Here is a 14,094-nt window from a genome sequence, read left to right as displayed (position 1 = left end):
TGCCTTAATTGTTTTCTTGTTTCTACGATCAGGAATCCAATTTAGCGCATATTTTTGTTTCCAGCAGAATATCTTTTATTTTTCCAGCAAAGTAATTACATAACATACAACTAGGTAGGATATAACTGAGAAAATTTTCTATCAATTGTACCATTTTTAACGTTAGGATAATATTACTCTTGGATGACAACATTAAGAGTATTTTTGCACCTTATCTCTAAATAAAATCTATCCATATTACATTACAATCAATAATTTTTAAGTCAATACTGTCGAACTAGTATCAACTCATTGGATACTAATTCGATTTAGTATTTGACTCATTGGATACTAATTTGATAACGAACACGACACAGACACAGACACAGGCACAGGCTCACAGACACAATGCACCATTCATCTCCAGGCTTCGCTTTGTAGGTAGGAGACATGAAAAAACAATGCATCAAGTCCAAAATTAACATAATATTAAGCTTTATTCAGTACTTCCCATACCAAATTACTGCACATATGAAGTGCACATTCTTAGAAAAATAACACACAGAGTTTTTTCCTTATTTGAGTCCAAGCACTCTCAGCTAAAGCAAACAAAACAGAATAAAATGAGTATTTTACAAATGCCGCATGATGCGGATAATAAGAGCAGCACAGTTAGCTTTCAGAGCTGCAGGATGTCTCCCCTGCTGAAAAGGTGTCTCGTTGGTGGCGCTGCATCTCCTCGTATGCCCATTCAAGTCCAGGACAGTAATGGAGCGGCGGATTAAATCTGATATCATCCATGCTATCTGGCAAGAATGCCCCGTTCTCAATTAGGAACTTCACTGCTTCTTTCTTCCTTTCTTTAGCTGCACTATGCAATGGGGTCCCTGAAAAAACCAAATCATGTTATAAAACCACATTCATCAACAATATTTCGATTTAAGAAGCATTCTGGATGCCGAAAATGATTTCTTCCATGAGTTGAAAATACTTACATCCACAAGAACCCCATGTTCTAGCATCAATATTGGCACCGCGCTCAAGTAATTCATCCATTACATCAATGTGTCCTCCCTCAGCAGCAAGGTGGAGAGGAGTTACTCCTTTTGATTTGGGACCCCACGCAAGCACATTCACATCCATCCCATTATCAAGTAATCGCTTCACCTGTAAAAAACCTCAAATGAATTTGTTCCTCGGGGTAAAAACATTTCCTAATGCAAACTACAAAATATCTGGATATACGAACAGAGGTTCAGACAAAGTAAGATGTACACAATGTAGCTGGAGGAAGGAGAGAATCACAAAGTAACAATAACCGGATACAGTAAACAAAATCTCAACACTAAAACAACTGGGGCAGCAAAAAATCCATTCCTTCATTAGGCATATCAAAACACAAGGATAATTGCAAGAACAGTTTCTTCTTCATCAATTAACTATAAAATCTAGCATTGGAACAAATTCCCAAGAAAGAAACTGAAGATTATATAGCTTAACATTCAAGCTTATGCAGAAACATGAAGTTCACTGCTAAGAAAAATACCAGAGACGTGAACATTAATAACTGTGCAACATTTTGACAGTTGAAATCCTACAGCTGAAGGTGAGATAACTAATCAAGTAAAATTCCAAATACTTGTTCACTTAGTTCATAAAATTTAAAAATCAAGACAATATTCAAATAGTTCATGCTAAAAACGCAATCCCCTATTTCTAAGCGGAAGTGAAATTAACCAAAAAAAAAAAAGGAATTAGGAATTTGTTCTCTCCATAACAAACAAGCAAAATTTGCACATGTTACTCGACAAAAGTTGGAGTAAGTCTTACACAATTATAAAATGACCACAATTATTGGGTTACTTGGAATTTTAACAATAATTATATCCCTACCCAACAGAAAATCAAATTCGATGAGATTACCCTATTCAACAGAAAATCAAATTCAATTGAACTCGACAGCTTCATTGTGCTCAAGAATTCCTTCAAAATTGGGCCAAAATATGTTGCCACATGGATTTGATAATTCATTCTCAACAAATTTCAATACAATTCAGAGTTCAATCAACATATACAAGTATTTAATATTCAAACAAATATTGAACGAAAAAACAAAACCATTTACTCTAATTCAAATATCACGATTCAGAGGAGAAAAAAAATTGATGAGAGACGCATACCTCCTTGAGATCACCTTTTCTAGCACCAATATGAAGCAAAGTCCAGCCTCGGTCATCGCTATCGACCCTTGTCCTAAAGCTTCGTCTTCTTGAGAGACTTCGTTTCAATAATAATAATGAATCAGAATTAGACCGTTCCTGGATCATAATTCCTTCTTCCTTTAAAGTTTTTATCAATTAAAAGATGAAAAAAAAAATCACAAAAACAGTCTGGGGAGATATCCAACGATCAAAGCCTTAAAAGATCGAGAAGGATAAGAGAAAAAAAAAATTCCAGAAACAAAAACCACTAATTTACATGTTTTGCTTCAGCAAATTAACGAGAAGAAAGGGAGTGATTGGCAATGCAATAGGGAGCAAAAGGATTCAAACCAGGTCCGAAAGCACGAATGTTTTCGCAAATAACAAAGGAAAAGACGACGAAAGATGATGAGATTATGAACATAATTTCTTGTTTTTGAGGTCTAATTCTTCACGATGTGAGACGGAATCAAAGTGATTAAAGGAATCCTGATGTAATATGAAGAGAATTTGGAGGAAACATAAATCCTTTCTTGAATTGAAACCCTAATCGAACGAGAAGAAGGAAAGCTCAAGGTAAAGGAGAGTATTTGGGATATTTTGGGGAAATGAATATGATAAAGAGTTTCGGGCCAATGGGCTTACCTTTTTTTTGTTTTACTTTTCTTAATTACATATTTATTTGTTAAAGAAAATTCTATATTTATTTATGATAAAAAAAAAAAATTAGCAACTCTTATCATATTTTTCAAATTTTCCGTTATTTGCCAACTATTTTTTTTATTATGTATATTATTATTTTGGGATAAAGTGCAAAATTACCCCTAATGTTTATGTTGATAAGTAATTTTACTTCTAACGTTTAAAATGGTGCAATTGCACTCCAATGTTAATAGTCAAAAGCAATTTTATTACTAATGTTGTCAAGTTTGATCAATTTAAGAAATAATTCATCAAACTGTATTCTCGGTCATGAATTTTATCATCTACACTTCATATATGAGTTATTTTATCATGCATTGGTAACAGATTATAACCTATGATTAGATGTGATTTTTTTAAAAAAACCTTTATAAAATATATTGTCTATTATAGGAGCTGTACACAAAAAATTTAAAATATTTTCGTCGAATTTATAAATATTAATCTTCAATTCTATTATTAAATCACATAAAAAAATGATTTTTTTTAAACGAACTGATATGCAATTGGTGCCGAATAAGGAATAAAATATTTATGTTTTATAATAATGTCTGAAATTGACATAACTTGCCAACCTTAGGGGTAAAAATTGCACCATTTTAAACGTTGGAGATAAAATTGCTTATGAGTGTAAACATGTGTATTTTTGCATCTTATCCTTATTATTATTTTTAAATCAAATTCATGATATTAGTTATGGCCTTTTGGGACAGTTGGATTATTACTTATGTTTCTGACTTTAATTATATTTTTCTATATTATTGCTATTTTTATTATATTTTTTTATACCATACAAAATAAAATATGACACGTGGAGTAATGAACACCTTTGGATCTAATGGCCACGTATAATGTCAGGAGTCTTCAAATCCAACAACCGTTTTCTATAAGAAGAATCCTCTTGCTAGTTAAAAAAGATACTTACACTCCACCAACCCCATACCCCACCCCCAACCCACCCACCCCCTAATCTACGAGAGTCGTTGAAAGGAAATGATGATATTGGAGCGGGAATTGAACCGACTGATCTGATCTCCTTCTGAAATAGCCACCGTTGACCGATTGATCTTTTTTGTCTCCATCGATGATACTGGAGCGGTAATCGACATGGTTATGGGTTTATTGGTGAAGAAAGATTTCAGTTCAGTGAGGAATTTATGGATGGTTGCCTCAAAGAGAAAGAAATGGTTAGGAATGGTATCCTCAAGAGAAAGATATGAACATATAAAAGGTTAAGGATTTCAGCTCAAAAAAGTTAAGGAATAGGGATTGAGTACCAAGAACACAATATAATCCATAATCCATATGCAAATACTACTTTTGTGTCAATTTAGAGGGAAAAAGCATATCCAAACTGAAGACACAATCACTAAAGAATAAAGTACAAAACCAATCAATTTTAAATGACATTTCAGCCAATATACACTCATTCTTGAACAGACCAATATGCATAATTGAACATATAATATTCAATTCCATATATGTACTAGTTTAATTGTATATTGAATTTGTTGGTTTTTTTTAAGAAAAAAAAGTATGAAAGAAATAATAAGAAAAATGATAAATAATTTATTAGTCCCCTAGTTTTTATATAACACACTGTTTAGTCTTTCTATTTTGAAAAACACATTATAAGGTTCCTATCATTTGTCATTGTTAACCTTTTGGTAATTATATCTATTTTTTTTATAGCTTTTTAACTGTTATATTTGGCATAAATAGACAGACAGAAAGTAACAGAGTAACAAGGTCATTTTGTATCGTAATATGACTGTTTTGAAAGCTAAGGTATGTTCGGCAAACCTTTATCAAGAGTCCTAGTTGATAACAGTTCAGCGGTTAACGTAATGCCGATGAAGATGGCTCTAGCTCTCGGGAAATCTGAAGATGACATAATGTCGTCAGAAATTTCTGTCTCAGCTTTCACCGGTGAAATTGCCACAACCTATGGGGTTTTACCTGTGCAACTTACTGTCGGTACTCAAACCACAACTTCGGCATTCTTTGTGGTCAATTCAACGGCGAGTTACCAAGCTTTGCTCGGACGAGATTGGATCCACTCCAACTCGTGCATTCCGTCATCCTTGCACCAACTTATTACGTTGGAAAGGAAACGACGTTGAGGTGATTCAGGCAAACGAAAAGCCATTTGAGACACATTTCGATATGGTGGAGTCTCGATTATATAAAGATAGCATTGGTCCAATCAAGACCAACACCAAAAATGAGAACAAGTCATGCGCCAATCAAGTGAAGAGCAGGTTCAAGTCAAGTGCCAGTGTGCATTATAGGCCGATTGGTAATGAGCCTCTCATCGAAGAGGTTTAATGATTTTGTCACAACCGAAGGACAAAGTGGTGGGATCAACCGCTATAGAAAAAATAAAGATCCGACAAGGTACGAGGTGCCTTTTATTTTTTGTTTTGTTCTGTTTTTTGCATCACTTTACATTTTAGTTTTTTAAGCCGTTAATCATCATCATTGATATTTTTAGCGTGCTTAGGTTTAATTAAAGCATTCATTTAAAAAAAGGAAGCGTAAAAAATGAAATGACAAAAGACATAAACGTAAAGAAAAAATAAAAGTAAAGAAAAACAATAAAAGTCTGTTTACATGTCCCAAAAATTAAAAAGAATAAAAGAGATGTGAGAGATAAAAATGCAATCGCTACGAAAAAGCTTGATGTAGCGTTTTCCACCTGATCCGTTGTCCTCTCACTCAGTTTTGTCCCTATCAAATCCGAGACAACAACATGTGCAGCGCCGATGGCATCCAAGCTCGGAGACGTCGGGGTGAGCAGGTTCCGTCATATACGATATATCCATATCATCAAATGGATTCTCAACTCCGAGCTCAACAGGCTCAAAACGGATATTGGCCAAGCATGATTCCTCTGAAAAAGAAGTGACAATTCAATTTATTTCCACCAATTAGTAGCTCAAAGAAGTTTATTAACAACGGAAGTGAAGTCGCGCATTCATAGTCGGAGTTAAACCAATTTCAGCAAGCAACGGATCTATACGGATACAAATCAGATTCAACTTCAACATTTTTCAGGAATAAGCTCAAATAAATGGCAACTCAAGATTAATTTTCATACAAGTTCAATAAAATGGCAGCAGCTATTTTGTTTAAATGAGCAGAAAAAATAGATTACAAATTGATCCTAGTTACGAAGAAAAATAAAGGCAGCCATGAGCATTTTCAGCATCAACAAGCATGGCGTGATTGACAAAAATTTCAGTAGAAGCGAAGCATATCAGTCAAAGCCGAAGCAACAAAAATCGAGAGTTCAATATCAGAAAATGCTGCAGCAGATGAGCATGTCTTGTAATTCAAAGAAAAATTCAACAAATCATCAAGCAATTCCATCACAAAGGTCACAACATACACCATCAATTTTCATACAAATTTACCTCAGTGATCTTCATTTTCTTTCCGAATCATGAACCGGGAGAAATCATGTGCGGAAATAACGAGGAAGCTGCAAAAAATGCAAACAAATCCAAGTTTCAACAAAATCAGAATTGAAGGGTAAAACTCATACTCGTTAATCATTGGTTTAGAAGTTAATTTATTGCGTTTTTCATTCACAAAAGTCATCGATAACATTGAGAGATTAAATGAGCAGCAAAATTGAGAGTAAAAAATAGAGAAGCAGTAGTCATGTTCTCTGCCATCAATGGTGAAAATTGGCGAAATCAATTTTTACTAAATATTTCACTTCATATCAGTTTCTAAAGCTCATATACATAGCCTAAACACCACAAACACCTTCAAATTCGGATTCCACAAACCCGAAATAGAAATAAAAAATGTGATAAAAATAACAAATAATATAAAAAATTATTATCACAAAAACAGAAAAAATAGTAAAAAATCAGGGGCAAATTTGGACCTTTTTCAGCAACCCGCCCAGCAAAGTTTGACGACAAAAACGGACCCTGAAACAATGGGAATCATATTAACTAGTTTATAGGAATCAACCATTCCCCCATTTATACCAAAGAATCAATTTGATTCCCACTCTTTCCATCTCTCCCATGTTTTTTCCTGTTTTTTCCTTCTTTAAAATTACATTTTTTTTCTTGGTATTGAATCATGATTTTTTTACAAACTATCAATGCATAACAAATTTAAACCATAGAAAAAAATTAACATAAGTTAAAAAAAATAACCATTTACTTTTTCCTTTTTAGTTTTCTTCTTCTTCTTTCTTTATTTCCATGGCACCTAGAGCCGTTACGAAAAAGGTTCGTGAACCTAAAACCTTACCACTTCCTCTGAATCCCCTTGTAGAAGAGATGGATGAAGAAAGTCCCGATATCCCTAAGAAACCCAAAAAATTAAACCCTAGGGTTCCAGACCAACCATCCATCCATACTGAAAATGATCTAGCACATTTGAAAGAACGATATGAATGGTTAAATACCATGACTTTATCTCTCCCATCTCCTAACGAAAGAGCCAATCTCCCCCCCCCCCTCTTTAAAATTAGGATTTTTTTCCCAATTTTTGGAATGGGAAATGACCTTTCCTCTTGTTGATGGCGTAGTCTCTGTGCTAAATGAATTTAATCTTAGTCCTTGCCAAATTACTCTGAATGCCTGATTGGAGTTGTTAAGTTTCAATGAGGTTTGTATTGATTTGGGTTTGGATCTTACTGGCCCCCTCTTTCGTTTTTACTGGAAGCCTATAAAAAAGGTGAAGATGATATGATATACTGGAAATATCATACCAAATGTGGAGGTTTTATTAAAGATAAGGTCTTGAGCCATAAGGATTTCAAATCGAAATGGTTCTAGATTGAACCCAATGGTCTAGACCTCAATAGAAACCTTTACGCCGTTCGTGGATATCCATTCTCCACCAAATGGAATGCTAATCCCACCCCTTCTATATCATGGAAACCTGAATGGCCTTTGTCCGCTGCTGAAGAAAATTCTTGCCCCCTTCACCAATATGATTGGAAATACACAGAGATGCTTAAAGTTCTTCAGACCCGAGGCCGAACTTGCTTTTACTCTCGACGATTTGGGATTATCTACCCCAAAACTCCAATGTTTATTGACGCCGAAGGTGATCTTCTCAATTCAGTTCTTAATTCTCTTTTTATTTTTATCTTGCAGGTTATTCTGACCATGTCTACTCGTGTGACATATTAGATCGATTGAGGAAGGCGCAAAAATTGAATGCTGAGTTTTTTTTATTATATCAGTACTTTAATTTTGTTTTATTGCTACTCTTGGTATATCATATGTATTTAGATATATCAGTACTAAATACTGTTTTGTTATTATATCAACACTGATACTGGATGTTAAGTTTTTTTTATTATATCAGTACTTTAATTTTGTTTTATTGCTGCTCTAAAGTTATATTTTATAATTTCGTTTTATTGCTGCTCTAAACTGATATTTTATACCTGGTAACATGTAGTAAATTTTAAATTTGGGGATTGGATAATTTTTTAATTTGGAGAGTTTTTTAAATTTTATTTGGGGATTGGGGGTTCCCCAAAACCTGTGGAGAACCGTGTGGACGGGTGTGGGTGAAAAAAATCCCCGAAGATTTTTTAAGGGATGCCCCAAAACCTCCCACGACAATATTAGGGGCAGAATGGGGCATGCAAAACCGCCCCCGCCCCGCCCCGTTGCCACCCCTACTCCAGTTGCAGGCTAGTTGTGCTGTCGTGGAAGGCTCCATCAATAACTGTGCAGCATTCACAACGAAAAGAAATGGCTATGTCAAAATAACTCACTCAAACAATCGGGAACAGTGGCATAGAAAAGGTTTCTATGTGTATACTTACTACATACATATTTGATACCCCTGGTATTTATCATCAACCTAACATTTATCATTCAGATTTTCAGTAATCCCAAAACTATTTTTGCGGAAAAATAATACAAACCAGTCATGAAAATTGTTTGTATATATTCAGTAAAGCGGATACAATTTGAAGGTGAGTTTTATATATAAAGCACCTGACACACCCAACACTGGAGACAAAAATTTTGTATCTTAGAAAATAAACCAAAGAACAAGGCACAAATATCTACCTACATACTTCACAAAATCTTGCACCTTCATGAATTAAGCATTGTTATTCACAATAGCAGAGAAACGTATCTTTTGAATTGCATCTGATATTCAAATCTAGACATAGGGGTTTCATTTGATACCCCTCCCTGTTCACTATGACAATATTATGGATGGACTGCTACTTAGTATTTAGAAAAACATGGATGCACCATTTCAATCTACAGAAATAAATCGATAATTCATAAATGCTGCACAGTAAGCAATTCGTTCCTAGCGTATCCATTTTACATGAAATTCAACTCGAATAGAGGTTATTTGAGTGAAAATAGAATATCAAAACTCCTAGAATCTTGCTTGGTATCTTACCTTAGACATCAAAGTGAACTCTCCAAAGCAGAAGCCTCTTCCATACCCTCTACTGCTGCTGCATATACACCATCTCTCTGCCTCAGAACTTCCTATAATGAAAATATGTGAAAGAAATGAAAAAATGGAAACAAAGTGTGGGACGTAACAAATCTTTTGGCACAATAGAAAAACCAAATTAATAAAGATCGAACAAAACATGGAAGTTAATCTGAGTTTGCTCCGGATGACCCGAGCAGTTAAAGTACCAGTAATGGTGCAGTCAGCTGCAACTTTCTCTACTAGAAAATTTATAGTGAAGTTACAATTTCTCATGCATACAAAAGAAAAATTCTTGAATGGGAGAGGGGTCACCTAAAAGGTGTATGATCAACCTCAAAGTCTCAAACCAAGCAATCAGATCCATTTACCAATTTTTTTATGGGAGATTTTATTTGGCCTGCTTCTAGGAAGTGGTTAATGTGGAAATAATGTTGCAGGGGATCTTTTTTATTAATTTGAGATACAGTCTATTAGAGTATATTACCCTAGAAAATGGCTAAACGGATAAAAGTAGTCTATTACTAATCAAACAGATATTGGTCCTCAACACAATCAATTTTTCAACTTTATTTTATTATCACGAAATCAACCATGTCATCAATTTTTCAAGGCTATGATGTTTTCTAAACATAAACATGTGACATAGTTATTTAACCAAAAACTATAGATGTCTGAGATTTCTAAGCGAGTGATGCTAGTTCGTGGCACCAAATATACATGGATGAATGTAGAGTTAAAAACAGAAGTTATAGACAAAAGTTACCTTTTTCATAGTCTTCATAGTTGCAACACTTAATGCAAACCCCCACCCCCACCCCCCAACCCACCCCTGATCTAAGAGAGTCATTGAAAGGAAAGGATGATACTGGAGCGGGAATTGAACCGATTGATCTGGTCTCCTTCTGAAGTAGCCACCATTGACCGACTGATCTGATCTCCTTCTGAAGTAGCCAACCATTGACCGACTTATCTGATCTCCTTCTGAAGTAGCCACCATTGACCGACTGATCTTCTTTATCTCCACCGATGATACTGGAGCGGGAACTGACAAGGTTATAGTTTATTGGTGAAGAAAGGTTTCAGATCTATGAGGAATTTAGGGATTGTTGCCTTAAAGAGAAAGAAAGGGTTAGGGATGGTTCCTTAAAGAGAAAGAGAGGAACACAGAAAAGGTTAGGGATTTCGGCTCAAAGAGAAAGAAAAGGTTAGGGATGGTTGCCTCAAAGACAAAGAGAGGAACACAGAAAAAGTTATGGGGTAGGGATGAGTACCATGTGAATGAGACCAAATCCTCCATGACCAAGTAGGTTCAATTCCGAGAAGCGCTATGAGATCAAAGAAGAGATCGAAAGCTCTAGTTACAGGTTTGTTAGGGTGCCACTGTGGAAGGCTCTAGTTGCAGGTTTCTCTAGGGCGCCGTTGTGGAAGGCTCAAGTTGCAGGTTTGTCGAAAGCCGTTGTGGAAGGCTCCAGTTACAGGTTTGTAGAAAGTCACCGTGTAAGGCTCCAATGTAGGGGTGGCAATGGGGTGGGAAAAAACCAAAAACCGTGGGGAACCGAACTGACAGGGTCGGGGGAAAATTGAAAATTTTGGGTGTGGGGTGGGGCCCGGGGAAATTTTAGCCCCTAACATTAAAATTGGGTGGGGGTGGGTACTACTATCCCCAACCGCGGGTAACCGCAAACCGCCCCGAAAAAACGACCGTAAAATCTTCGAAAAATCTCCAAACAATAAAATAAAATAATATATATATATATATATATATATAAGATAATTAGTATTTAAAAGTGATTAAAAAAATAATCAGTATTATGATAAGTTAACTAATACTATTCTCTACATCTACAACAATTTAATTTAGTTTTATTGTTGCTCGTGGTATATCACATGTGTTTAGATAAATCAGTACTGAATGCTGTGTTTTTTATTATATCAGTACTTTAATTTTGTTTTATTACTACTCTTGGTATATCACATGTATTTAGATATATCAGTACTGAATGCTGAGTTTTTTTTTTATTATATCAGCACAGATACTGAATGCTAATTTTTTTTATTATATAAGTACTTTAATTTTATTTTATTGCTGCTCTAAACTGGTATTTTATACCAGTAACACGTGATGAATTTTAAATTTGGGGAGTTTTTTAAATTTTATTTGGGGATTCTCCAAAACCCATGGAGAACCATGCGAGCGGGTGTGGGTGCCAAAAATCCCCAAAGAATTTTTTGGGGATTTCCCAAAACCGCCCTCGAAAATATTAGCGGCAGAATGGGGGATGCAAAACTGCCCCCGTCCCGCCCCGTTGCCACCCCTACTCCAGTTGCAGGTTAGTTGTGTTGTCGTGGAAGGCTTCATCAATAATTGTGCAACATTCACAACGAAAAGAAATGGCTATGTCAAAATAACTCGCTCAAACAATCGGGTACAGTGGCATAGAAAAGGTTTCTATGTGTATACTTACTACATACATATTTGATACCCCTGGTATTTATCATCAACCTAGCATTTATCATTCAGATTTTCAGTAATCCCAAAACTATTTTTGTGGAAAAAGTATAGAAACCAATCATGAAAATTATCTGTATATATTCAGTAAAGCGGAGTTTCAAGGTCAGTTTTATATATAAAGCACATGACACACCCAACACCGGAGACAAAAAATTTGTATCTTAGAAAATAAACCACAGAACAACGCACAAATATCTACTTACATACTTCACAAAATCTTGAACCATCATGAATTAAGCATTGTTATTCACAATATCAAAGAAACGTATCTTTTGAATTGCATCTGATGTTCAAATCTAAACATAGGGGTTTCGTTTTATACCCCTCCTTGTTCACTATAGCAATATTATGGATGGACTGCTACTTAGTATTTAGAAAAACATGGATGAACCATTTCAATCTACAGAAATAAATCGATAATTGATAAATGCTGCACAGTAAACAATTCGTTCCTAGAGTATCCATTTTACATGAAACTCAACTCGAATAGAGGTTATTTGAGTGAAAATAGAATACCAAAACTCCTAGGATCTTGCTCGGTATCTTACCTTAGATATCGAAGTGAGCTCTCCGAAGCAGAACCCTCTTGCATAGCCTCTACTGATGCTGCCTGTGCAGCATCTCTGTGCCTCAGAACTTCCTATAATGAAAATATGTGAAAGAAATGAGAAAATGGAAACAAAGTGTGGGACTTAACAAATCTTTTGGCACAATAGAAAAACCAAATGAATAAAGATCGAACAAAATATGGAAGTTAATCTGAGTTTGCTCCGGATGACCCGAGCAGTTAAAGTACCAATAATGGTGCAATCAGTGCAACTTTCTCTGCTAGATAATTTATCGGGAAAGTAACAACTTTTCATGTATACAAAAAAAATTCTTAATTGGGAGAGGGGTTACCTAAAAGGTGTATGATCAACCTCAAAGTCTCGAACCAAAAAGTTGGATCCATTTACCAAAATTTTTTATGGGAGATTTTATTTGGTATGCTTCTGGGAAGTGGTTAATGTAGAAATAATGTTGCAGGGGATCTTTTTTATTAATTTGAGATACAGTCTATTAGAGTATATTACCCTAGAAAATGGCTAAACGGATAAAAGCAGTCTATTACTAATCAAACAGATATTGGTCCTCAACACAATCAATTTTTCAACTTTATTCTATTATCACAAAATCAACCATGTCAGCAATTTTCCAAGGTTGCTATGTTTTCTAAACACAAACATGTGACATAATTATTTAACCAAAAACTACAGCTGTCCGAGATTTCTAAGCGAGGACTGCTAGTTCGTGGCACCAAATATACATGGATGAATGCAGAGTAAGAAACAAAAGTTATAGACAAAAGTTACCTTTTTCATAGTCTTTATAGTTGCAACATGTAACGCAAACCCCCCCACCTTCACCCCCAACCCCTAATCTAAGAGAGTCGTTGAAAGGAAAGGATGATACTAGAGAGGGAATTGAACCGTCTGATCTGGTCTCATTCTGAAGTAGCCACAGTTGACTGACTGATCTGATCTCCTTCTGAAGTAGCCAACCATTGACCGATTTATCTGATCTCCTTCTGAAGTAGCCACCATTGACCGACTAATCTTCTTTATCTCCACCGATGATACTGGAGTGGGAACTGACAAGGTTAGAGTTGATTGGTGAAGAAAGGTTTCGGATCTATGAGGAATTTAGGGATTGTTGCCTTAAAGAGAAAGAAAGGGTTAGGGATGGTTCCTTAAAGAGAAAAAGAGGAACACAGAAAAGGTTAGGGATTTCGGCTCAAAGAGAAAGAAAAGGTTAGGGATGGTTGCCTTAAAGACAAAGAGAGGAACACAGAAAAAGTTATGGGGTAGGGATTGTTTGTCCCGTGTGATTAGTTCCAAAGGGGGGGGGGTTAGGAACTAATATAACTTTTTCTTTTTAATTATGCTAACTTAATCTAATTTTTTGAGTTTCACAACTCAATTTTGGTCAGCACGGCCGAGTGAGGCGTAAGACGGCTTTAGTCAGATACTGACTAGAACTGTTTTACTTGCGAGTTGGGAAATGACGCTTTTGTGGTCAGCTTCCAACTCAGCACTCTGATTTACTCAGTGTCAGCTTAAACAATTTATATACTGAGTAAATATAGCAAGCAACACATACAGATATATATTGAGAGAGAGTTAGAAATTACTCAGCACGACTTATCCTGGTTTGGCCTCTCTGCCTACGTCCAGTCCCCAGAATCCATCCGGGCTTTTTCAATCCAAT

General features: G+C 35.4%; 1 protein-coding gene across 1 annotated transcript; it reads right to left on the bottom strand.

Moving 5' to 3' along the window:
* Positions 1–445: 445 nt before the first annotated feature.
* On the bottom strand, positions 446–2,803 carry LOC136224286 (phytochrome-interacting ankyrin-repeat protein 2). The gene is made up of 3 exons (XM_066012572.1): positions 2,160–2,803; positions 975–1,146; positions 446–866 (listed from the first exon to the last, which is right to left on the bottom strand). Exons 1-3 carry the CDS (start codon positions 2,304–2,306, stop codon positions 652–654), a joined length of 534 nt encoding a protein of 177 aa, XP_065868644.1. The 5' UTR covers positions 2,307–2,803; the 3' UTR covers positions 446–651.
* Between the last annotated feature and the right edge of the window lie 11,291 nt (positions 2,804–14,094).

This window comes from Euphorbia lathyris, chromosome 3 (assembly GCF_963576675.1).
Source record: "Euphorbia lathyris chromosome 3, ddEupLath1.1, whole genome shotgun sequence".
In the NCBI taxonomy this organism is placed as follows: Eukaryota; Viridiplantae; Streptophyta; class Magnoliopsida; order Malpighiales; family Euphorbiaceae; genus Euphorbia; species Euphorbia lathyris.
Note: the sequence above shows the minus strand (reverse complement) of the source record. Positions and strands in the feature narration are given on the sequence as shown.